At 42.4% G+C, this 24,917-nt stretch overlaps 1 protein-coding gene across 1 annotated transcript; it reads right to left on the reverse strand.

The window, feature by feature from the left end:
- Positions 1-4,494: 4,494 nt before the first annotated feature.
- On the reverse strand, positions 4,495-24,364 carry acsl3b (acyl-CoA synthetase long chain family member 3b). Its single transcript, XM_083782998.1, has 15 exons — positions 23,800-24,364; positions 18,329-18,879; positions 16,925-17,102; positions 16,584-16,693; positions 16,171-16,309; positions 15,522-15,672; positions 12,524-12,647; positions 12,230-12,301; positions 11,630-11,769; positions 10,547-10,719; positions 9,778-9,852; positions 9,499-9,690; positions 9,149-9,263; positions 8,350-8,507; positions 4,495-7,858 (listed from the first exon to the last, which is right to left on the reverse strand). The coding sequence occupies exons 2-15, from the start codon at positions 18,677-18,679 to the stop codon at positions 7,701-7,703; spliced, it is 2,136 nt and encodes a 711-aa protein (XP_083639124.1). The 5' UTR covers positions 18,680-18,879; positions 23,800-24,364; the 3' UTR covers positions 4,495-7,700.
- Between the last annotated feature and the right edge of the window lie 553 nt (positions 24,365-24,917).

The raw sequence follows: 24,917 nt of genomic DNA on the forward strand, positions 1-24,917 counted from the left end.
ATCTACAAGCTCACAACAAGCTCTCAACAAAATAAGTTGATATAGCAACACGACGTGTTGCACATTTAGCTGGGGAGTCCAGGCATCATGTACATACCTGCTATACTAGACACACCACATCTGTAAATGTATGTATCTTATGGTTTATTTTGTCAAATATGTTTTATTAAGAACAGATTGTAAAATGTACATTCTTTTTTAATGTAAAACAAATTTCAAACAAGAAGAAAAGAAAAAACAACAACAAATGAGACAGACAAAAGGAAAAGAAAGACCTCAATCCCTCCCACGCATAACTGACGACACCCATGGTGTCCTGTCCGCTGAGTGCCTCCTCTCTCTTCTCATAGAAGCTACAACAAAACCCATTCTGATTCATGATTCATTCATGATTCAGATTCAGATAACGGCGCTTCCTTCATGGGTGTTAATGGCAATGGTTTCATCATCATGATATGAATAGCTGTTATCTATAATATATGCGTTTATATTTTAGAAAAGAAGCCATATAGTGTGGCCACACTTAATTCATTATCATTTCTTTCCTCTCTCTGGTTTGGCGCGACCATGAGAAGGAAGGCTCTTCTGAATGGTATACACTGAAGTCTCAAATTTTAATTTTACACTGCAAAGGTAAAAATGTACTCACAAGGGATACTAATTAACATTTTTGCAGAGTATTCGTTCGGGCTACTGTGGTGATTGCTCTGTCTTCCACTTATCTTCCAAACCCCCCCCCACATCTCTGTCACAGTGACGATGAGTGCACATACCGGTATTCCCAAACCTTCCATCTCTGTCACAGTGTGTGTGTGTGTGTGTGTGTGTGTGTGTGTGTGTGTGTGTGTGTGTGTGTGTGTGTGTGTGTGTGTGTGTGTGTGTGTGTGTGTGTGTGTGTGTGTGTGAAAAACAAAAATTCAAAGAGTGTTATGTGTCAAGCAACACACAGCAGACACCACACTGGGGATAGCTCATTATCTGAAAATATAACCGCTCATGGAATGCATTGTAGGCTATAAGGGACACACTGCCTCATCACACTCACGAACAGTTCTGCAGGGTGCCACGGCACGCCCCACTATCTTTTGGAGAATTGTTTGTATATTTGTAACCATTTTGTATTTCGGCATGTCAGTATTTCAAAGAAAATTAAAAAAAAATCACACCCGTATGAAGTGAGGGGCGCTCTAATCAGTTATTGACCGTGTACCAACCTTGAAACATATATGTCACCAACAATGGTGGTCCCTTATTGGTCAAGGGTTTCCTCCGACATACCGACAGCCGATTTGCTCAGACACATATGACGTAAATTCTCATTCATTCATTGTCAATGGCATTTAATGTTTGTGTTAAGACAGAATCTACACTATAGCTGTTTATAGGAAAAACAAAACAAAACGAAATCAGCAAGCTACAAGCAAGCTACAAGCTTGTAGATCTGCCATTATATGTTTGAAATAAAATGATGGCACAAGGGCTTAAAATGACTGCGTCTTCATGTCCTCGACTCTCTATTCGTCTACCTACTATATCCATCCCTTACAGTCAGTGCCATTCATCTTTACCATTTTCCATAAATGCTGTCTTGCTTGCTTCTGCACTCCCCTACTCCTCCTCCCTCTCCTCTTCCGCCTCCAGTTTATTCATTTTCCTTTATTTCCTTCTCCCACTGTTACTTTAACTTTGATGCCGTCTGTCCTCTCCACTCCCCCAGCAGGCAGTGCAATGACGTTGCCCTGGCATCCTTCCCAAACCACTTCCCCCGGTACCCAGTGGTTGAAAGTATACCATTAACTTACTCAAGTACTGTACTTAAGTACAATTTTGAGTTATTTGTACTTCAGCCATTTCGGCATTTCTACAAGCTCACAATGCGTCGCATCAGATATTTTCAAAAGATTATTATAGGGCTACATTTTGTATATACTAGAAATGAGACATTCTGCATAATGAGTAGGCCTACATTTTGATGCCAATACTTTTTCACGCTCACTCGAGTACATTTTGAATTCCGGACTTTCACTTGTAATGGAGTAGTTTTACATTGCAGTATTGATACTTTTACTGAAGTAAGACATTTGAGTATACTTTTTCCACCACTGCTCCCACCCATGCACACTCCTCTGCCAGCCCCTCCGCCATCCCGGTGCTATAAATACCCAGTGCCGGTGAGTCATCGCCCAGACGTATCAGTGGCTACCCCCCCCCCCCCCCCCCCCCTCCCTCCCTCCCTCCTTGCACCATCACCACCTACCCCTCCTTCCTCCTCCTCCTCCTCCTCCTCCTCCTCCTCCTCTGCTCTCCTGCCTCGCTTCATCTCTGGCTCATTAGCAGATCTCACACATGCTGCCCACCTTCGCTTCTTTGGCCTGCTGGCTGCTGCTATAGCCCGGTCAGGGCGAGTCGGGCCAAGTGCCCGGCGGTTATCATGGTCAGCTTGGCAACAATTTGGTTCGACCAATAATAAAGACAGCAGGAGGGCAGGCGGTCACATGTCTTATTAATTATGGTGTATATACGTGGACTGAGGCAAAAAAGGGGAGGGGGCAGGCCACAAAGATAGCATCTGGCAGAAAAAAGTATAGAAAACTTTTTTCCCTCTTGTATTTAAGGTTACGTTAAATGGACTGCGTTTATTTATTTTAGTGCTTTTATAGGCTTCCAACAAAAGGAACAGCTTTTCGATGTACGCCGCGCATTCACTTTGGTGAAGCTCATGCTTTGGTGAACTCTATATGGCTAATTGGCTAATTGGATGAAACTGGAGAGAGAGAGAGAGAGAGAGAGAGAGAGAGAGAGAGAGAGAGAGAGAGTGTGTGTGTGTGTGTGTGTGTGTGTGTGTGTGTGTGTGTGTGTGTGCGCGTGTGTGTGTGTGTGTGTGTGTGTGTGTGTGTGTGTGTGTGTGCGTGCACGCGCAGACAAAAACAACTCTGAGAAGTTCTGACTGAGACAGAGAGGACGAGAGGCAGACTGGCAGAGGGAGGTGGAGGAAAAGGCTACGGAAACAACAGACATACACAATGACACCCATAACAATGTGGAAGCTGTCCTTCTTATAATTATTATTATGCCCGCTCATGCATTGCTGCTGTTATTGTCAGCGGGGCGGAGCCACTGAAATGTGTGAATGTGCGTCAGCAGGCTGGTGCACATTACTCATCTGACTCACACGCGCAGGGCTCATGGGGATTGGAGGGACAGAACAGAGCGAGAAGCGCTTGACTCTCAATATTCTCCATGTTTCATTGCCGGCTGCAGATGATGTGCAATCATCACATTCCCTCTGATCATCTTTTCATTAACGTGGGAACAGAGGGAATCACTTAGAATGTGAGGATGAGGGAAGACTATTTGAATGGTTTTGAATTTGGTCTTTCTCTGTGTACAGAATGAATGAAAAATGTGGGTTGGGTGTTTTATTAAATTGGAATTTTTAAAGCCCGGGTCTAAAAAATAGGCTATTAACCATAAAGTTGGTTGAGAAATAAGGTTTTTGCAAGCTATTGCAATTCAATACTGGTCCTTTCTTTGTATCACAAACACGAATTTTAAACAAAAACAATTTCAGCAGTGTGGTGGGCAGTGCACCCCTGTGGCTCACCTGTTACTACTCAGCAATTAGGCCTACCACATAAATAAGGCTGTAAACTTCCCACAGCTGGCCTGGGTTCAAATCCCATCTTCTCTCCCCTACCTTTCCTGTCTCTCTGTTCACTGTCCAAAATAAAGCATCAACTTCCAAAAATAAATGCTTTCCTTCTATGTTCCAGAGTAATTTCCTTATTCACTGTTAGACAAGGCCTTACTGCCTTTCCAAACACATGACAGACTTGCATGTGAGGGTGTCCTTCATCTTTCATGCTGATTTGACACAGGTTTTCAAAGTAGAATCGGAGAGGAATAAATAAATATATACATTTTACAGTATGTGTGTGTGTCTCTGATCTGCCACACTGATGAAAAATGGATTAAAGAATATTTTCAATGTATTTTTCATAACCTTCATAAAAGAAAAGATTGTGTCCCTGGCACAAATTATTTTCAGATGGGGTCCATGGATTGAGTGCACGCGCACACACACGAAGTCTGTGAAAACACTGACTGCAGCCTGAAAGGAAAAGCATGGGCTTATGTTCACTTGAAGAACTGCCTATTCCATTTGCGTCAATTAACAACGCATCACAGTCCAAACACAGGCAGGCAGGCCTTCGTTGCCATAGAAACTCACATTTTCAGGATATGATTTTAATCAAGTCGCTGATCGTAATATTCTGTGCACACAGGTGTCTCTCACACACACACACACACACACACACACACACACACACACACACACACACACACACACACACACACACACACACACACACACACACACACACACACACACACACACACACACACACACACACACACACACACACTAATTTCAAAGCCTCATATAATTGCTATTCACATGCCTTTCCCAGTTTGCAGATACCAAAACAAATGGCAAATTAGAACACAAACCTTTATTCTTATTACATACATATCAAGGCCAAATTATCAATAAATAAGGAAGGAGAAACTTGTGATAGCCCGCCTCGTGGGGGGCAGTTACCCACATAAAACAAAAGGAAAGAAATACCCCCAAAACTGGTCAATAACAAAGATTATTAAATAGGTTTAACAGAGGTTTTACACCTGTACAACTGGATGCATCGATTCACTTTGATCGTCACTCCCTCCAGCCTATATTTACAATGAGTTAAAACAACCATGGACTGTCTCTCATCTCCTCTTATAATCGGTAGTAATTCAGTTGGATTTCATGACTAAGACGTGAGACTCCTCATTAACAAAAGACTTCATTTTCCTATGACCTGCGAGGACAGCTCAGTGTGTGTTAAAAGGCAACTAGCCACCTTTAGTCAGGCAAAGGAGAGCAGCAAACAGGAGGACTGTTAAGAGTATATAGGCTTTCTAATGAAATGTCAGGAGAAAGTAACACGCAACAGTGAATGGGTTCGTAAGTTAGTCAGTGTAATTTCATTTACATGCTAAAATAGTATATTCTCAGTTACGCAATGGGACGTCCGATAAGTAAAAGCAACTTGTACCTTTTGCATTGCAATTCGTCTTCTGTATAAGCAAGGCAGGACTGGCATACCAAGGTAATTTTCTAAGAATATAACATCTCCATTTGCGGTGTCTGTAGGTTGAGAACTTGAGGCCTATACTGCCCTTACAAAAGGACCACCTGACCAAATGTCACTTCATCTACCATTCGCAGGCCTACGTGATGAGATAATTAGATACAAGAGAGATACAGTTGAGGGTCAGGTTAGAAAACAGGAGTTATCGTTTCATAATATTGTCCTTGATGATATTTAGAGAAGATCAGCATTGTGGATGTCAAGAAACATGGTGTTAATTTTTATGTTTTCAAAAACTCTGCAGTTTCTTAAAACTGTTGTATAGGTTTCCAGGATATAAGTGTCATATTCAGTACGTAAACCTATCTGAAGATAAAATATCCTTTAAAATTCTTGGACTCTTATGCATGAAGGCAACCCAATCCTCATTTCAATTTCAAATTAAATTCCGGTTACATATTCTCACAATCATACGAGGAGTATAATGAGAAGGACTTATAGGTTTCATAGTCAACTGTTCAAATTGAGTGTCATACAAATATCTTTCCATACAAATGACATATATCCAAGTGCTTCGGTAAAGTTGAACCTCGTCTCCATCATGCATCATCGTTTTTTTGTTACTTTTTTTTTTTTTTTTTACAATGCCAAATATGTATTTTCACTTTACAGGTCTGAAAGGAAACTTAAATTGACTACAGTATGTTCAAAACCTTTAAAAAATGGGCTACATCTAAACATTCTAATCCTCCCTCCCTACCTCTCCTCTCTCTGTATTCACACAGTTTTACTTTGTACTGTACATTGGCGTGGAAAGCAACAGGCCCACACATTCATACACTTGTGGAAGGGGGCTAAATCTGTGCGTTTTTCCTTTACATTAGTTTTCTTTTTTGTATACATATTGCACATTCAATTTGTAGTTCATATTCATAGGTTAAGAATAACAGTAACTAGATCTATGACGAAAAAACAAAAAAAACAACAGGATACAATGTACCAAAAAGGACTTGGGCAAACAACCACTGAATGAATACTGTAAATGTGCTTTGAAAAAACTCCACTGTATTTAATAAAAAAACAAATGCTATCTTTTGTTACTAAATATCTGGGCTAGGCTCGGTTCACTTGGAGACATCAGTATGGTGCATTGGTCATGACAGGAGGAATACGTTGGCAGATGTGGTAGGTGTAGCTATACATTGATGAAACAAACAACCCTCTGGAATTAACATGGAAAAAAGTAACAGATGGAACATGGAATGAAAGGCATCCCGACGCCTGTCAGACAGTGGGCAGAGGGGCTGGTCCAGGGCAGAAAGAAACTGAACCTTTACCTTCTCAAGTCTGTAAACAAACATACACTCAAGATGAACAAACTTTGGGACACAGGTAAATGAGGGAAATGAGAGGAGCTCGTAACAAAAATGTATATGTATTAAAAAAAGACATCCTATAGGCAGAGAAATATTAACAAGGCAAAAACAAACAAACTCACTCTTAAAAACAGGACAGTGATCAAAATCCTCAGAATAACACGATAACAAACAAAAACCTAAGAAAAGCATTTAAACAAAAACACGTGTTTTGGATGAATCTCTCATGGCTTTTGCGACACCGATTTCCTCAAGGACACTGACGACAAAATGGATTTGAAAAACGACAAACCGACTCAAACAAGACAAAAAACAACAAGAAGATACAAAAAGAAGGTCTCACCAACAAATAATCATGAAATAAAAAGAGATCCCTGCATAGAATCAAACCTGAATTTTGACCCAAAACTGCCAGAGGGCATCCCTCTTTGAGATCACAGCCACACTTGACGTAATTCATACCAGGCTGTGCGGCGTGAAAAGCTGATCTACAAGCTCACAAACGCAAGCTTGCAGTTCAACTGTTTTAGGCGCACGGCACCGGCTTGAGCCTTTCCCTACCAGGATATCTGCACTACAAGCAAAGTCCAGAAAGGAGACAGGAGACAGGAGGAGGTGGGAGCACACGGATGTCAGTCCCAAGAAGGTCTGGTTGTGCAAAATGTGTCATGTCTTTCTTTCTTTCGAGTCACGCAGACATCCAGAGTCAGACCTCGGACGCTGCTGTCGTCATAGCAACTGAAACAGCTAAAAAACCGTTGGAGAGGAGAGTGCCGCATACTGTGTCTGTATGGATCAGCTCGGCTATAGAGCTCCCTCTGCCATTTGATCTGGAACGACAGATCTCAATTGGATTCAAGTGTTTAACTACTCCCCCCCACTCACTCATCCCTTCTCTCTCTGATAGAATCTTGTGGCAGGGCAGCCGAGAGGGTGAGGTGCTTGGGTTTGGTTTGGTGTCTGTACTCTGCATGTCGGCATGTGTGTATGTAAGCGTGTTATTACCTGTATCTATGAAATCCTCTCAGTGAGAAATTCTGGTAGTGGCTTCGGTCACTATATATATATATATGTATATATGTACATATTTATATATATGTTTATATACAGCATATACCTACATGTATATATAAATATATATATATATTTGTGTGTGTACGGACGTATGTCAGTGTGTGTTGGTGTGCTATTTGCCACCGTACATCCTCTCAATGTCTTCCAGGTAATGTGACTTGAGCTCCTTGCGTTTCAGCTTGAATGCGTCGGTGACGAGGCCGGTCTCCGGAGTCCAGGCCTCAGCGCTCAGACGGATCTTCTTGGGGATCTCAAAGCGCTCCAGTTGACCTGGAAGGGGCGGGACAGTGTGTCACACACATTAGAAAGACATGATAACAGCATAGATGCTGCTGTTCCCTAGGAGTACTTATACTTAATCAGTGGTGGAATGGAAGAAGTTCAAAAGGTTCAGAAAAATAGCAAAAACAGCAGATGCCTCTATACAAGCTTACAATGCGTCACATCGTGATTCGACGCGTTGTAAGCTTGTAGATCTGCTATTGAAAATGTTTCAGCCTCTTTCTGGATTAGTTCGTTTTAGTTCGTTTTGTAAACACACAATACAGTTTCAGTTATCGTTTTCTTTTTTATAAAGCCTCGTTTTTGTTTCTGTTTCAGTTAAGTAATTTATTTTTCAATTATTCTATTTGAATTGATTCTATTTCAATTCTATATCCATTTTCGTTATATTGTAGTTTTAGTTAACTATAATAACCCTGCTTTCATACTGTATGCTCCCTAATAGTCCCTATACCTACTTCATCTGCTTCAACTCCTACCTGTGACGGCAGCCTCTGTGATGATGCGGAGGACCTCCCTCTCTACCTCCGGGTTGTTGCAGATCTCCTCCAGGGAACCCTTCACATGCTTCTGCTCCGCCAGGGCCATCAGCTGCTTGTGGTTCGGCACCACAAAGCTTATCACGTACGACTGGTCACTAGAAAATAGGAAGAATGATGGCTTAGTGCAGTGTTTCTCAAACTTTTACATTTCAAAGGTCTCCGCTCAACTCTGACAGTATACAAATGGAACCAAATGGACCTGTTGGCGTTCATTTGGTATATTTTCAGAGTTACAGACTTGCATGGGTCAATTTAGACCCCCTAAAGGAACCCACAGACTCCATGGAATCCACTTTGAGAACCACTGACTTAGTGCTTGTTTGTGTCCAAGTAAAAAGGGTTTTCACTTCATTAGCATCTGGGAGAAAAGACACTGAGAAATAGAATGCGACACAGCGGAAATGTCTCGCACAGAGTGACACAAACAAGCATGTAATTTGTGATGAGCGGTGCCCAGCATAATTTAATTAGGTTGTATGTATATAATACAAATGATCTGAAACAGTTACAAAGTAATGCCTTTTCAATACATCTAGATCCATGTTAAAATTGTATGTACCCTCTCAGCTAAACAGCCACAAGAAGGATGTCCATCAGTTATTTTGTATTGTGGTAGCATTTGAACATTTTTGACCAACAGCGGTTTATGCACAGTTGAAAAGTAAAACTGATGTTTCATGAGAGAAAGTGTGAATGAGCGTAGAAGTAGGGTAGAAAGGGAACATCAGTTTGTTACCTGATGGCATAGGCACAGATGTTGTCTATAAGCGAGCAGTTCTTCAGCACAGCCTCTACCTTTCCCAAAGAGACATATTCTCCTGCCTGCAGTTTCACCAGGTCTTTCTTACGATCTGCAGGGGGAGGGCACAGAGTTGTGACCAAGTCACTGCTATACAAGTCACAAGTATCGTACGTCTTTGTACTTGTGACATGAAAGTCTTAATCAAGTCTGAAGTATCCGTCTTCAAAATTGTCAAGTCAAGTCTCGAGTTTACAACCCTGGTTAACATGCACACACAAACGCACGCATCAATGCACACTCAAATGCAAACAAAACACAGCTTTTTGTTTTTCCAGTGCCCTTACCAATGATCTTGACACAGCCGTCCGGGTGGACCTCACCGATATCTCCCGTGCAGAACCACCGCTGGCCGTTCTCGTCCAAGAAGAAGTCTTCGCGGTTCTTGGCGTCATTCTTGTAATAACCCATAGTCACATTGGGCCCGCCAATCAGAATCTCCCCCCGTGGGTTGGGCTTATCTGTACTGTAGTAACCTCCTGGAGGAACACCGGGCCTTATATTAATAAGAGCGAGCAAAGAAGGCAGAAGTACATATTGCCTTTGTTCTTTCCAATCCAACTCACCCTCTTCCCAGTCCTTTAGTGTGATTTCCGAGCAAACGAGAGGAGCCCCCACACGTCCTGTGCTGTAGTCACACACTGAAACACACAAACACGTGCATGACCATTAGCATGCTTAACTAAGAATGAAATAATTCATCCTAAAACCCCTACTCACCCACCAACCCCCCAAAAGCAAGGCATATTACGATAACAGCATGGCCTCCCTGTCCATTATTGTCTCCACCAGGCCGAAGGCATGGGGAGAGAGTATGTTTTTTAGCTATCCATTCGTGTAGTTCCACGTACAATGGAAAAGGCTGGCTGCAGTGTACGCATGTCAACTTATGTGTGGATGATCCATGTCTCAGTTGGCCAAGTGGAAATAGCAATCTTTACAAATACCTCACCTATATGAACTCTAGAGATGTATACCTTCACAAAAATCACTATGGGCATTATTCAGCCAGATGGTACAGACCAACCCCCGTGGCTCACGGTCTAATAGAAGACTTTCACACTCTTGATGAGTTTCACTTCACCAGGCATTTCCTGGATGTGTAGGACTGTTAATGCTGTGTTCTGCTTATGGCCAGAGATGCTTACTGTACGTTTCTTGATGTCATGCACATGTGATTGTTCTACTACTGAGGCGACAGACAAACCCTTTTCTAACTAAGTGGGGTCCGGGGATCCACAGGGGTCCCTGGGCGGGTTCCAGGTTCAACCTCGACAATCAAGTATTTAAAACGTCCTGCCTCCTCCCCTCTACTAAAGCAACGTGTTCCCTTACTCTCGCTGATGGAGCCCGCTCCGCAGGTCTCCGTGAGGCCGTAACCTTGGCCCACAGGGCAGCAGAGGCAGATGTTCATGAAGCGCTGGGTGGCGGCGGAGAGAGGAGCACCACCAGACAGCAGCACGCGCGTCTTTCCTCCCAACAGTGAACGCACCCGTTTAAACACCAGGCTGCAATGGAGAAAAATAAACAGAAACAAAGTTAAATAAAATAAACTATGAGAAAAGCGGATACTAGAGTCTGACAGATACAGTATATCACCCAGCTTTAGCTTTTCATGAAAATAAAAAAGGATCTTTAACGAATTAACCACCCGATACTGAACTTAAATATTTGAACATGCACAAACATATAGGTACAGTACATAGCTCAGAGCGGGATTATAAATTGGCCTAGTTAAATTTAAAAAAGTTAAATTAACCCAATCTGTCCCACATGAACAGAAACGCAGTGCAGTTGCCAGAGATATGGGACAAGAAAGAATAAATAACCGTGGGCGCATCCATGTGCACATCGCGTGCACGTCAGAAAAACTAAAAAAAATAAGATTTTCTTTTAAATAACGCAACTTTACGTCTTGGGACAGGTAGCTTAAAATGTAACCTGACGTTCCTGGCACAGATTATGTTAACAAAATGGTCAAATCTTACAGTCAGGGGTTGTTTAAGGCGCTTGTTTTAAGGCATATATGTCAAACTCAAGGCCCGGGGGCCAAATCAGGCCCGCGAATGAATTATCTTTGGCCCGCGGGATGATATTTAATTAGTATTAGAACTGGCCCTCTGGTATACTGCACGGACCACCATAATACTACAAGTACCACAATGCACTGCGAGTGCATTGTCACGTATCGAGGGCCCGCAAGCGCAAGCATGCGTCTTCTCTTTACTATTGATCAGCAGTGAAAGTATATCAACTTGTGGTCAACTTTCAGCTACCCCTCTCCCCAAAAATGGCCCGTGTGTTGAAACACAGTCCGGCCCTCGACTTGTACCGATTTCTTTATTTTGGCCCAATGTGTATTTGAGTTTGACATCCCTGTTTTAAGGCATGTGAACTGTACACTACAGGCACCGTTACCTGTCACAGAGTGGCGTGCTGTATCCCTTGGAGATCTGCTCCATCTTGTAGTTGTAGGCCAACACAAAGAGTGTCCTCTGGAAGCTGCTCATCTCCTCCACTTTGGTCATCACATTCTTATAGATACGGTCCATGATCTCCTACACAGGGCAAAACACCCATGGGTCAAAGGAAATAAGCTATGTAAACAGCATACTCTGCGTTTATCTGATCTATTTTCTTTTGTTAACAATGCAGAGCTCAAAGTTAGGCCGACGTTGCTTACTGTGGTGGACAATGGATAGTTCGATAACTGTCCCAGAATTAACTACAGAACTTAATCCCACCTGTAAAGAGCTGTCCACACCAAGAATGACTATGAAGATAAATATAAATATGTAATTTAAATTGTTGGTGGATGGCAGAGTCCACGCCACAACTAGAACGACAATAACAAGTGGTGAATGACATGGTTGGGATCCCTTTCAGAGCGACTTGATGAATGATAGCAACAGAGCCTGCAGCCACATCATTGTTATACGGTAGTTATCTTCATTCTTGATACGGACAGCCCTTAGTCCTTTAATAGCCCTTACAAGGCAGATGTGATAAGAAACATACCGGTACGGCTGCCATGAGAGTAGGTTTCAGCACGCTGGTATCTCCTTTACTGCCTTTCTTTATCTTGGTCGACTGATGAATGGAAAAAAAGAAACAAAAAAAAGGACAATGAGACAGAGAAAATAATGTGGGCTCTCAGAGACCTGGCATCATGCACCAAGGTGTCAATAATAGATGATCTCTGATTGTAATGCGAGAGAGGAGAGAGAGCTTTAACTGCATTACTTCAACAGGTAATTAATTGGGTACGTGATGTGTGTGCGTGTGTGTGAATGTGTGCGTGGCAGCACTCACCTGGTCGGCTAGCGTCTGTGGTGAGGAGTAGCCAATGCAGCACCCATGAGAGATACACACCAATTCAGCACTAAGCTCCAGAACATGAGCCAGGGGCAGGTAGCCAATGTAGGTGTCCGTTTCACTGCCGGTGCAGAAATAATGACTGGTTAAAATAGCCATAATGGGATACCTTGAAGCTTAAGTACCATATACCATATAGCATGACCTGAACCGCTCCGGACGACACTCTGTATTTCCATTTGGGTCCGGCCTTTTGAGGGCACATGGGAGCTGAAAATGGTGCCAATTTTGATCCCACTCAGCGGAGGTTGTTTGGGTGGTGAACTAGAACTAAATGGTGAGGTCTGTGTAAAGTTTGACAATCCTTACAGCTGTGCCGAAAAAGACAACAACGTGTGTGGTTGTGGTATACCGATTTTTGTTTGTGGCCCGTTCGTTTTGAAATTTGTACATCTGTGAGGATGTGTTTAATCGCTGGGGGTTGAAATCTTATTTGCCAGCACTGCTGACTGTTGAGATTCCACGAAGCACAGAGAACACACTAACCACCTACAAAAATACTACAAAAACTTAAGGCCGACAAATCGATCGTTGCGAGTCACCATAAATGACAAGTTCTCCCATGTATAACTGTAGGAGTAGAGTGGATTAAAGTGTGTATTTGCTCTGGCAGTGTACAGAACCACAAATGGTCCCAGCAGTTCCTTTAACTGTACACACTCATAAATAATGCAGCACGGTAGTGCAGTGTAGGTATGCTATATCAAAACGCAGCTTAAGAGGTGCCATGGGTCAGAGATTAATATGAATGTAGGAAAATATATCATCCATTCATCCTAAAAACACCATGTGCACAGTTTGTGAATATAGCCACACAAAATCCCCATGCAGTGTTCAGGTGAAGCTGCAGTACAGTTACAGTATATGCGTGTGAATGCCCTAGTGTGTACAGTACAGTACAGTACAGTATATGCGTGTGAATGCCCTAGTGTGGTGATATTTGATCAAAATAAGTGCTTCAGCTTCACAAGAACAATGTTAGTTTACACAAAAAACTACGACCCAACTTTAGTTTCACTTTCACATAAGCAGAATTTCATGGCCAAAGGTTCTTATCTTGTGATGTAACATGATAAAGGATAAATAAAACATAATGAGCAATGTGTAAGATCACATTATTATCATATATGTTTCAATCGTTTCAATTGAAACATATATGTTTCAATCCTTTCAATTGAAACAGGCCTCGAGCCTCCAGGGGCCTCCTCATTTTGTTGGCAAGATTTAAAATTATTAAAGCCCCGACTGTCTGCAGAGTTTATTTCTCCTGCCTTCTGTGTGATTTATTTATCCATGTACTATACATCCTGCGTCTACTACATCCTGTAGTTCACTTAAGAAATAAGAGTATTGTAGCTTTTATTTTGAAGAGGAAGAGGCAGTTGTTTCAGTTGTAGCCAGCTGCCATGACAGTCTATTCGACTAGAAGTGCCGGGTGGTAGTGGAATAATAACAACAACATGCTTTTAGCCAAAGTTCATAAAAACTGCATGCATCTATGTGTAACAGAGTGGTCCTAAGTTACTTATGTTGCACAGCATATTGGCACTTTATTAACTTGCACAGTTGTATTTTGCAGTCATGATTTTATTGTTGAATAATGTTTCCTGTTTGGCTGAGATGGCCACTCAGCCAACGAGTTCCACCTGGGGAAATGCTTGGTGATTAACAAACATGAGGGGCAAGTGCAACGTGGGTTATAGATTCAATATGTTTGGGAAGTGCAATAATGTGGAGTTCTATTGTTTGATTGAATGCCTAACAATTGCCTGTGATGTGTTTCAGTGAGGATTGGGCTGGACCATGTCAGGATAGCGGGGGGTTAAGATGTGCTGTTGGGATTGCTTATTTATGTTGTAGTGTTGAAGGACTTATTATATAACTTGTATAGTTCATGTAGTTTACAGAAACCTAACATTTGTATGGTTTAAGGTTATTTATTCATATGTATTTATTGTATGCTTATTTATGGTATGTTACTATGTTCTCATTTGAAGACACCCCTGTAAATGGGATAGTCCATTATCATTATCTCCAGCTGGGTATAAAAGGCTGCCATTTTGCCAGTGAACTGAAGTCTGTGCTGGGAGTAGAGAGCTTCCTGTATTTATTATGCCGGTTTGTAGTGCTCATTTGGTGAATAAATCTACCATTGGTTAACCTTTACCAATGCCTCTGTACTGTTTCTCCAGCCACTAACACGTCATTCTTACACTATGACTTAAACAATGTAGGCTAAACACTTTGGAATTACGTTACACATGGTATATCCTCCGTGGCGGCGTCATTAGGTGAGTACTAGTTAATTAATTGTTAAGTTTCATAGTATCATTCATCATCAACAACAGGCTGTTGTTGATGCCCCCCAAAATGAACAGGTTACAGCCTACAGGATTCTCATTCTGTTACTGTCACTGCCTGCGAGGATGGCCGCTGTGCCATTTCTTATGAACTTATAAACTATCTAATTCATACGTGGGTCGTCGTGGGTCCACGTGGAGTTGTTGTTCTTGTTCATGCGCCACGGTGCGTGGCGTGGAGAGGGCATCAGAGCGCAGAGCAACAGCCTAGTAATAGTATGGCATATTGTCTGTACTCTCTGCACTCTCTTTCTGTCCAGTCCTACGTGTATAGGCTGGCGATTGTGGCGAATTATATTCGTTAATAAAGAGAGAGCTGTAAAGGGGATATTGTCTATGGTCAGTTCATGGTGTGTATCATTCTCGTTTTTAACCGGGCCGTGCAGTAGCCCTAATACAATGTAACCAACTTGCGCAAGCATTACAAATGGGTTTTAATTGGGTTATACCTTAAAGTAAAAAAATGTTTAATCATGAACGGGGCCTCCTGATCCTTAAGGCCGCCCCTGTGTAATATCAATATATATAAGGGAGGCAGGTGGCCTGAGAAAATAATTTATAAGGCATCGGCATACTTGAGATTGGGGATGCGCTCAGCCATGCCGGTGATCCCAGCGATGATGTTGCTGTGGGAGATCATGACGCCCTTGGGGACGCCTGTAGAGCCGCTGGTGTACATGATGACAGCGATGTCAGAGGGCGCTGGGTGTGTGCGAGGCACTGCCACTGAACAGGATGACAAGGAGTACGGTTAGAGAGGAAAATATGCATCTTTTTCAGCTCCAGATCCAAAATAAAAAGATAAAATATCAATTTTGGTTTCTTATGAATTATTATTATGAATTAATAACCTATTTCCAAAATAGGGAATACAACAGATCTACAAACATCTTCATTTATGGAATTGTTTTGAAAAACGTTTACTGAAACTAATTAATTATAAAATATATATATATATTTTTTTTAAAGTCCATGTATAGGAATCTTAAAACGGAGGGTAATTACCCAGAAATTGGCCCGGCCCATTGTGAGATTCTGGTCTACACACCTGCCTGTGTGGTGTGTCTTGTTATTGTGGCGATTACATTTCAGTGAAGCAACACCTCTACCACACTCCTGTACTGTTCTACATGTTCTACTGCTCGAGTGTTGTGGAATCCTAGAGGCGCTGCTCGAAAGGAAACGGAAGCGGAGCGCAAAGTTAGGCCGGCCGACGTTGCTTACTGTGGTCAGGCTGGGCTCCCATCTCCTGCACAGTGTCCATGTTGTAGACCATGATGCCCCTGGGCATGTCCGGCCAGCTGGTGGGTTTCCTGTCCACCACGATGATGTGCTGCAGCCTGGGTACCTTGGCTAGGATCGCCTGGGAGATTAGATGGGGGAGCAATTACTAAATGCAAACATTGGTGAGCTCTTCATCAAGTACTAATCTCTCTCTCACGCACGCATGCACGTGAATTATTGTAGCGCCACTGAATTTAATTAAATCCAATTGTAAAGAAAGCCAACTGGTGTATAGGCTTGTGCAGCATGGCTAGATTGTCTAGCCGTATTGATATGACATGCTAAACCGTCAGTGGGGCCTGTAGGGAGCAGCGGGGTGTGTGTGCATACAGACACAGGTGCGTGCCGTGTACCTTGAGTCGGCCCTGCAGCAGGTCTTTACTGGTGATGATGTGTGTAACCTCAGTCTCGTTCAGGCCGTGTTCGATGGCCGCCGGTCCCAGGGTGGAGTACAGCGTCACCACTGTCAGAGAACGCAAAACACAGACAGTGGAGTTGGGAGAGTCAGTCACGTCACGTGATATAGCAGTGCTTTTGAGTTAGGGCATGTGCAAGTCTGAACTCTGAATCATGGGTCACGGCTGTGTGTGTGTGTGTGTGTGTGTGTGTGTGTGTGTGTGTGTGTGTGTGTGTGTGTGTGTGTGTGTGTGTGTGTGTGTGTGTGTGTGTGTGTGCACTTATGGCCACAACTTACGTGGGAAGTTGTACATGAAGCAGGCCTGTGCTGTTATCATCCATTCTGCCCTGGTTTCACAGAAGATCGCGATGTTACACTGTGCTTTCTGTCCGAGAGCTGCCAGTCCACTGCCAAAGCACATGGCTGCCTGGTAGGCGTCCTCATACGACAGCCAGTTATATTCGCCCAGAATGACCTAAACACACATTAAGTCAGGTTTTCAAATGGACTGTTGTATGATAAGAATCACACTTGTGTAAAAAGTGAGGGGCGCTCTTATCACATTCCGTGCTCAGCCAATCAAATCATCACATTCCGTGCTACAAACACATTTCGTGCTCAAATGGACATACACACAAAGCTGTGCATAGGAGGGGCCCCTCAAACATAGCACATCTACAAGCTGAGTGTGTAGAGCTGGTATTTTTGCCATGCAACACCAGCATACAAGGTGTATAAACTAAGCATTAATAGGCTATTTTTGAGAAATGTCCCCCATCATGCCAGGGTTATTTAGACAATTATTGTCTGGTGATCATAATGTTGCAGTGCATTTTCCCACCCACATCACAGTCGCTAGAATAACCTTCGAATGGTGTGCACTGCCATGAATGGTAATATTCTATGCCAGACCATATTCCTGCACTAGAATATTATATGAAAAGAGGGGAAGAAGATCAAGGCCATTTAATACAACACCGGGTGACGCATAGCCCTTGACTGTTGATGGTAGCACAGGAATTAATTATAAGCTTCAGTGCTCCAAGTCTGGCTTATTATACCATTTCAACAATAACAACACTGCTAATATCCAGTCAGCCAGCGCCCTCTGGGGAACCTTTGCTGATACTGCAGGCTGGGTTGAAGAAACAAGAGCAGTAAATCTGCACTCTTGAGTTTGCTCCGCCAGACGGACACCCACATTCCTCACACTAACCACAACCTCTCAGACACTAACCCCACTTCCTGTAATTCCGCTGACTGACATTATCAAGGCTGACTGGGCAATGGGCAGTGTGAGGGACAAGGCTATGTCAAGAGTCTTCAACAACTTTCAACCTGGTGTCTACATTTGTGCAGGTCATTATAGTTGAAAGTCTTAATTCTTCCCCCCAAACATTGTCCAAACATTTTCTACAAGCTTCCAAGACATATTTCAATATTCATATTTTAAGCCATATTTCCAATATCGCTCATACATACAGTAAGTTGCAATGAAACTGATAACATGAGTTTATAAGGGCAACCACAGGGTAGGAATGGATAAGTGGTTCTCAATATTTTTTTGATCTCTGGAGACTGGGCCACTAGCATACAGTATATCAGTTAAATAATATGTTAAGGGCTTGATTTCATTTACCTCAAAAGTATTCAGTATAACAGTCCTTAACGGCCATTTATTAATTTCAAGCCGTGTCTTACCTTCTTGAAGATCTTGCCGTTGGGCTGGGGCTCATCCTCTTCGCTCAGCACCTGCCTGGTGCCCAGACAGTCCCTCTCGGGGAACCTCCTTGCGGCGTACTCAAACACTTTGTCCAGGGTGTCCACGCCAGGGCGCATCCATGCCACCAGCTTCTGCTGGCTGTTGACGGCCCTGTAGGGCCCCGCCGGGAGCCGGCTGATAGAGCGCGCCTTGAGCCGCCGCGACCGCTCCAGGTTGGCGCCTGCGCCAGTGAAGAAGTACCACGGCAGGAAGGTGATGACGGAGTACACCCAGACCACAGAGCGGAACACCTGCAGCAGCAGAGGGTTCATGTCCTCCTTCAGCTTCATGTTTACGCCAAGGTCACGGCAGGAGAGCCAGGGGTCCGAGGTGAAGGTGGAGCAAGGAGGCGTGCAGGGACAGCGGTTGGGGGGGTGTTCCAGCGACAACAACTCGCCCGCCGCTCTCTCTGCTCACTGGGTCTCTCGACTTATTGTGAGGCCCGGGAGGTTGTCACTGGCTGGTGGTCTTTGTAGAGTAGCCCTGCAATCTGGAGAGTAGACACAGAAATACAACCTGCATTGAAGCTTAGGTTTTTTGGTATGTTTGAGAACAGAGTAATGACAGCTGATTGAGCCTTGACATGCACACACTTGCTGTCTTGCTCACACGGACAAACACAAAAACAAAGACAGACACACACGCACGCGGATAAATCAATGATTGCTTGCTTGGGGACAAGGCCTATCCTTAGCTTGTTCCTTGATCAGCATTATTTCTCTCCCGTCCCTCGGGCCCAAGGGCACAAACACAAGATGCCAGCCTTGGGGGTGTGGGGATTGTAATTAAGAAATGCAGTGTTGCAGAGGAAGAACAGCACTAAATGTCATTTTCTTCAAGGAGGTTTAAAGAAAATATTGCCCCAATACCTATTTTGCCGTAAATGCTTCCGTTCCACCACAGCCACAGGTTAGCAAGTCTACCATAATCTTATCTAGGAGAAGAATGTGCAGGCGCAGCATCAACACCATGTGTGTTTGACTGAGTCACACTCCCGGGGTGTACTGCTGTACTGAGTAAAGGCCTTTGAGTGAGTAGAGGTCTGACAGGGTTTCACTCAGCCAGCTGATAGGAAGTGATTTCTGGGCTATCAATGCAGGTCAGAGTGTAACTAGGTGTATCCCCACTAGCCAGGCCCAGTGAACCTGAGCAAACTTAGTGATACATTCCACAGCTGAATGGGGGAGGTCTGCAGACTCTGCAAGGGCAGGCCAAGAGAATAGTAACCCAGCGACCAATCATGACAGTGTTAGAAGTGACCCTTCCCCCAGGAATCTAGCACTGACTGATGAGACTGAGCGCTACGCCCTTCTACTAGCCTCTACTAGCCTCCAAGCTGCATTGCACACTTGCACAGCAGTTATTATGATGATGTACCCTTTGGGTATCTATTGCCTAGGCCCTAGGATTACTGATTGTATTACAATAATATGAATTAAAATGTCTACTGTACGCATTTTAAATTAAATTCAAATTAATTCACTATATGTTGTACTACAGTTCTACAGACAGAAGATATGCATGACTTAAAATAAAGGGTCCAGTTATAACACAAGATATTTCAGTATTTTAAGCTCACAGCATGTCTCGAAGCGACATGCTTATTGACAGCTTATTGATCTGCTATTTTCACTATGTTTGGCCACTTCCAGCTATAATGACATGCCCAAAGTGGGTTAACTTCAACCATTAGTACCATTCAACCATTAATTAGGATTATCTGTGGTTAAATAAATAGAGTGCTATACTAAAAATGAACTGCTGTCAGACCCATTGCCCAGACATTGTGAGTGCCAACAGGGTTAACCTGCGCTGCACCACTCCCTGCAAAGTGCAAACTAGCAAGAACCTATCATCAGTCTAGACTTCAGTCTAGAGTGATAAAAGGTTATAGTTTACTGTCTACTTTAGACTCTGAGTAGTAATAGAATATCCAATAAATCAATTTCTATATACCGAGGTCACTTGATGCAGAATGCATTCAATGATTAGTTGGTTGTGTTCCATTTTATATCCTCCTATCACAGGCTGCATATTTCACAGATCTTGCTGCTGTGTTTGCACATTGTTGTACTACGCCCAGCAGATACAGGAGTTTTTTTGTCAATAGTCCTTGGGTGATAGTAATCTGTGGGAAGTATATGTCTCTCTTTCTCACACAGATCGAACACAGTCACACATAACAAAGCGTTGCCTAACAACAGCAATTTGCGCTTCAACTTTATACATAGTAGATACTTCCTCAAATCACAGCATGGTTGTGTTCATCCTATGCTATCTTAACACGATAGGCCCGCCACTTGTTTTATATACATTGCCCAGTCTGGTGTATGTGTCATTGTGTATGTCTTGTTTGTCATGTCTATAAAAACCTAATAAAAACCAATATATGATTATATTATTTATTGTTAGTTTTCTTTGGAGTGGAGGGGGCATAGGCATACTATCAGCACTCTACAGCTTCTGACTGCATTCACATTAAGAAGGAAACCATTATGAAGTCATAATAACACAAATGCTTGTAATAATAGTGAAACTACCAGAAACATTATTTCGGTACAGTCCAAATATACAGTATTTAACCACTTAAGCCCCCTGATCAACAAGCTCTTAAATGTTTGACTATTTTTGACAATATGTGGTTAATATTATTTCACTACCAAATCTAAATTATACTCACATATTTCAAAGACTGATGTTTTAAATTACTAATTTATGGTCTTTGAATTTCTAATTTTGTCACAGAACACTGAGTCAGTGGAAATAAAAATATATCCGACTGTACAACTTCAAAGCAACCTAAACACAGTCTGTCTTGTGTACTTGGGGTCATGTGAGCAAAACATGATGCCATGTTTGTCTTGCCGTGTCCAATATTTGCAACATTAAAATGGTTTGCTTGTGCCTTTCACATCAATAATTCGATACATTTGATTTGCCTGAGTATCGAAGCACATTTCTGCCTACTGTTAGCATTGAGTCACTACAGTGCTGAACACCTACAAAGAATAGGATTATAAAGGAGAAATTATTTTGGGGCTTTTCCTGCCCGACACTTACTCTGATACACTCTCAGGCTCAGGCTCAGCCTTAGGTTGTGACCAGGATTTTCTCTTCACAGATGATTAAGGCTGGGACTGAGGCTAGGTTACAGTAAGAGTACCACAGACGAAAAACAGTCTAAGTCCAAATTTCATTCTGACCCCTCCACGAAAAGGCCTCGTTGTCCTGACCCCTTATCTATCATTTATACATTATGGATAAATAATGTGGACTTAGACTGTTTTTCGTCTGTGGCATTCTGAGCAGAACATTGGTACACCAATAGAGAGACATTGAGAGTCTCTCCATCCATTCGGCTCACAGGAGGCACAGCTAAATCATACAGACCATTACAGAACATTTGCTCAAAGACATGATGGTACCAGAAGTCATCATCATCAATAATTATATTTATGATTAGAATAATAAGATAATAACTAATTGGGATTATCATTTTAGGCATAACCATGCAGCACTAATACCCAATAAGCTTCTTTACAGAAGCTTATTAAATAATATAAGCTAGTAGCATGCATGACACATGATAGAGCCTTCTATAACATCTATAACCATGAGCAGATCTCACTTCTATGCTATGTAGATGTTCTCGGGGGGCCAAAACTTGCAAGTAGGTTAAGATAATTTGGGAAGTATGTTATGACAACCGGAAAAAAGGTCTTCAAATACTACTGCAATTAGATTTCCCTCCTGGGTAAGGAGTCTGCTATAAGCGACCTAAGCCAGTCTCACACATTTCCAGTCATATACTGTATGCACACACCAATAGCACGGGATCACATTTGACACATTAACCCGTTTAGACCTGAACCATGTCATACCTTTAAATCCAGGAAAGCATCTGTGTCATTTTTGTTATTATATCTTATTATATCTTATCTATATAATATTTCTGTGCTTTTTTGTAGGCTAAATTAACGCCCTACCTGAGCATACTACTGCGTCACACAAAAGCATCAAAAATAGCAGATCTGCAAGTTCAAAACGTGGTGCGAATTGCTATTTTGATCAACCTGCCTGTTGTCTCTCATATGGTATCAATCAATACAGCATTGAATTGTGGACAAAATATTATCCAACAATAACAAAATATTCTTATGTTTTGGGCCTGCGAGGCCAAATCTCATCTTGGTCTGTGGCTCAAATGGAGAATAAATGTGGACATTGATATGAAAAAGGTTGAAAACCACTGGACTACATCTGTCATCAAGTCCAAAAGACAACCTAGACGGAGCCAAAAAGGCAGTGTACTACAGACATTGTACTACTACTAACTAACAACATCTCACATAGTCTCACCTTGCCACCTGAGACCTGTTCTACAGGAAGGTCTGTCTAGTAGTGTACACTGTCTGGTAGTAGGATGAATGAACACGTCCCTCTACAAAGACACACGCCTGACTGAAACCTGTATTCATTAGCACATGAGGCTGCAACAGTTTACTACAAGACAATGGCATTGTTCTTGTGTTATAATGCAATAATTATTGCATTGTACATTGAGAATGTTTACCTCTTCAGTTGCAGGCCAGATCAGAATATCTGTGATAAATAATAGAACAGCTGATAATACATCATGTGGTTGGTGACGTACAGACTAGTAAGTTAGTAACCCATATATTACCATGGGACTGTTGTTGTGTTATAATATGTACTCAACATCCATTCACCCTGCATGACCAGCTTAAAAGATCAACATTCATTGCTTTCTCTAAGGAGACGCCATATCTCAAAGAAGTAGATAATCATTTCCAACCCCCACACACAGTCAGGTGTTAAATAAAGTATCACTCTATAATCGATCAACATGTGTATTCAAAACCTCCAATATGAGCAGAGGCAACATGCTATAGTTGTATTAGTTAGTCTTTTTTTTCCAGAATCTTCCTTAGCCTACTCAATACAGATGAGAAGATGATCAATGGACGTTATAGGTCACTCACATTCTCTAATCGCTAGACACACTGACTGGGCAGTTATTTGCTTGTTGTGTGTGTAACATCATCAAAGCATTTGCGAGAGATGATAGAGATCCAAGAAGCCATTTTCTCCTCCACCACATTTTGTGAATATTAGGACTAAAAGCAGCAGCTGCCGCAGCAGCAGCACGCACTAGCCAGCAAATGGAGCTAGCCCACGAGCTAACCCACCCATACAGCTGTTGATTCAATGAAACGTATCAATGAATCACATGAAATTACATTTCCGACAGAAGCCGGGGTCGGCGTCCTGCTAAACATGGACGATCAGCATGTTATTACGTTTGATATAACGGCGTCATATCGCATTTATAGTGAACATCTGCAGCAGCAGCAGCAGAAGACAATACAACACAACACATCCTCCTCACCTCTTTATCAACCGCTACGTTCAGATCCGCTGAGGAGGAGGGAAACAAACTGTATTTGTCATATTTATGACATGATGATCCTCTCATTATAATAAGCTATTCATAATAATGGCATATCTTGTTATGAATCAAACTATCAAATCTGACTTATTAAAAAAGAAAGAGAATGGAATTGAATGACAATAGTATTAAAAAAATCAGAGAGCATCATCACCACCACCACCGGGGCCCGTGCGTGTTTATCATCCCGGAAGTGACGACGGCGACGTCGAGACGGTTACGTCTGCGATTGGACGACTGGAGGTGGCGCGTGCTTGAGGCTGCTGCGACGTCAGCGGGGGTTACTCTCGGTCACACACAGAGAGCGTCCGTTCAAGAGGTTCCTTCTAATGGTTAATGGTCTAATGGTTTATTATACTTCGCCGTACGAAGACGGAGTCGAGCGGTGGAAATGAGCAGATCTACTCTTGTACATCTGTTATTTTCGGCCTTCAACTTTCGAGACGCGCCATCTTCGTCGACTCGTCGAGTTTTCTGGTCAGCAAGCAAGCAGGGCAAAGCAGGGCAGAGCAGCAGAGCCAACGAAGCAGCTGCATCTATTCTATGGCATCACCTCACCATCGATAGATTAGAGATGAGAGCGTCAAAAATGGAAAAACGGCGCCCCCTGTTGGTGACTCGTACCTTCTCAAGGACATCTTTCATTTGACAATGGACTTTTTTTGTCGTTACATGAGTCACTGTCAGTCATCATGACATGATTGATTACCCTAATTGTAAATAATAATAATAATAATAATAATAATAATAATAATAATAATAATAATAATAGCATGGAGATTTCTCTCCAGAGTTCAAATTATTCTCCAATTTCCATAGCAATTAGGTTACCACTGTAATCAGTGATCACTTATATGGCCATTGGTTATCTTTTTTTGACCTAGAGAGACTCATAATTTCCGTATATTAATGAGCATATTTTATGAAATGGCCGTCCCAATCCCTGTATGCCTCTAATTTAATCTTTAAATCTAATCTAAACGTTACTTTAGTAAACGTTTTGCTGAATATAGTCAATAAAAAGCTGGATAGTTGGTATGTATCTGAGGGCAGCAAAG

Source organism: Protomyctophum parallelum (genome assembly GCF_964188405.1).
Source record: "Protomyctophum parallelum genome assembly, chromosome: 14".
In the NCBI taxonomy this organism is placed as follows: Eukaryota; Metazoa; Chordata; class Actinopteri; order Myctophiformes; family Myctophidae; genus Protomyctophum; species Protomyctophum parallelum.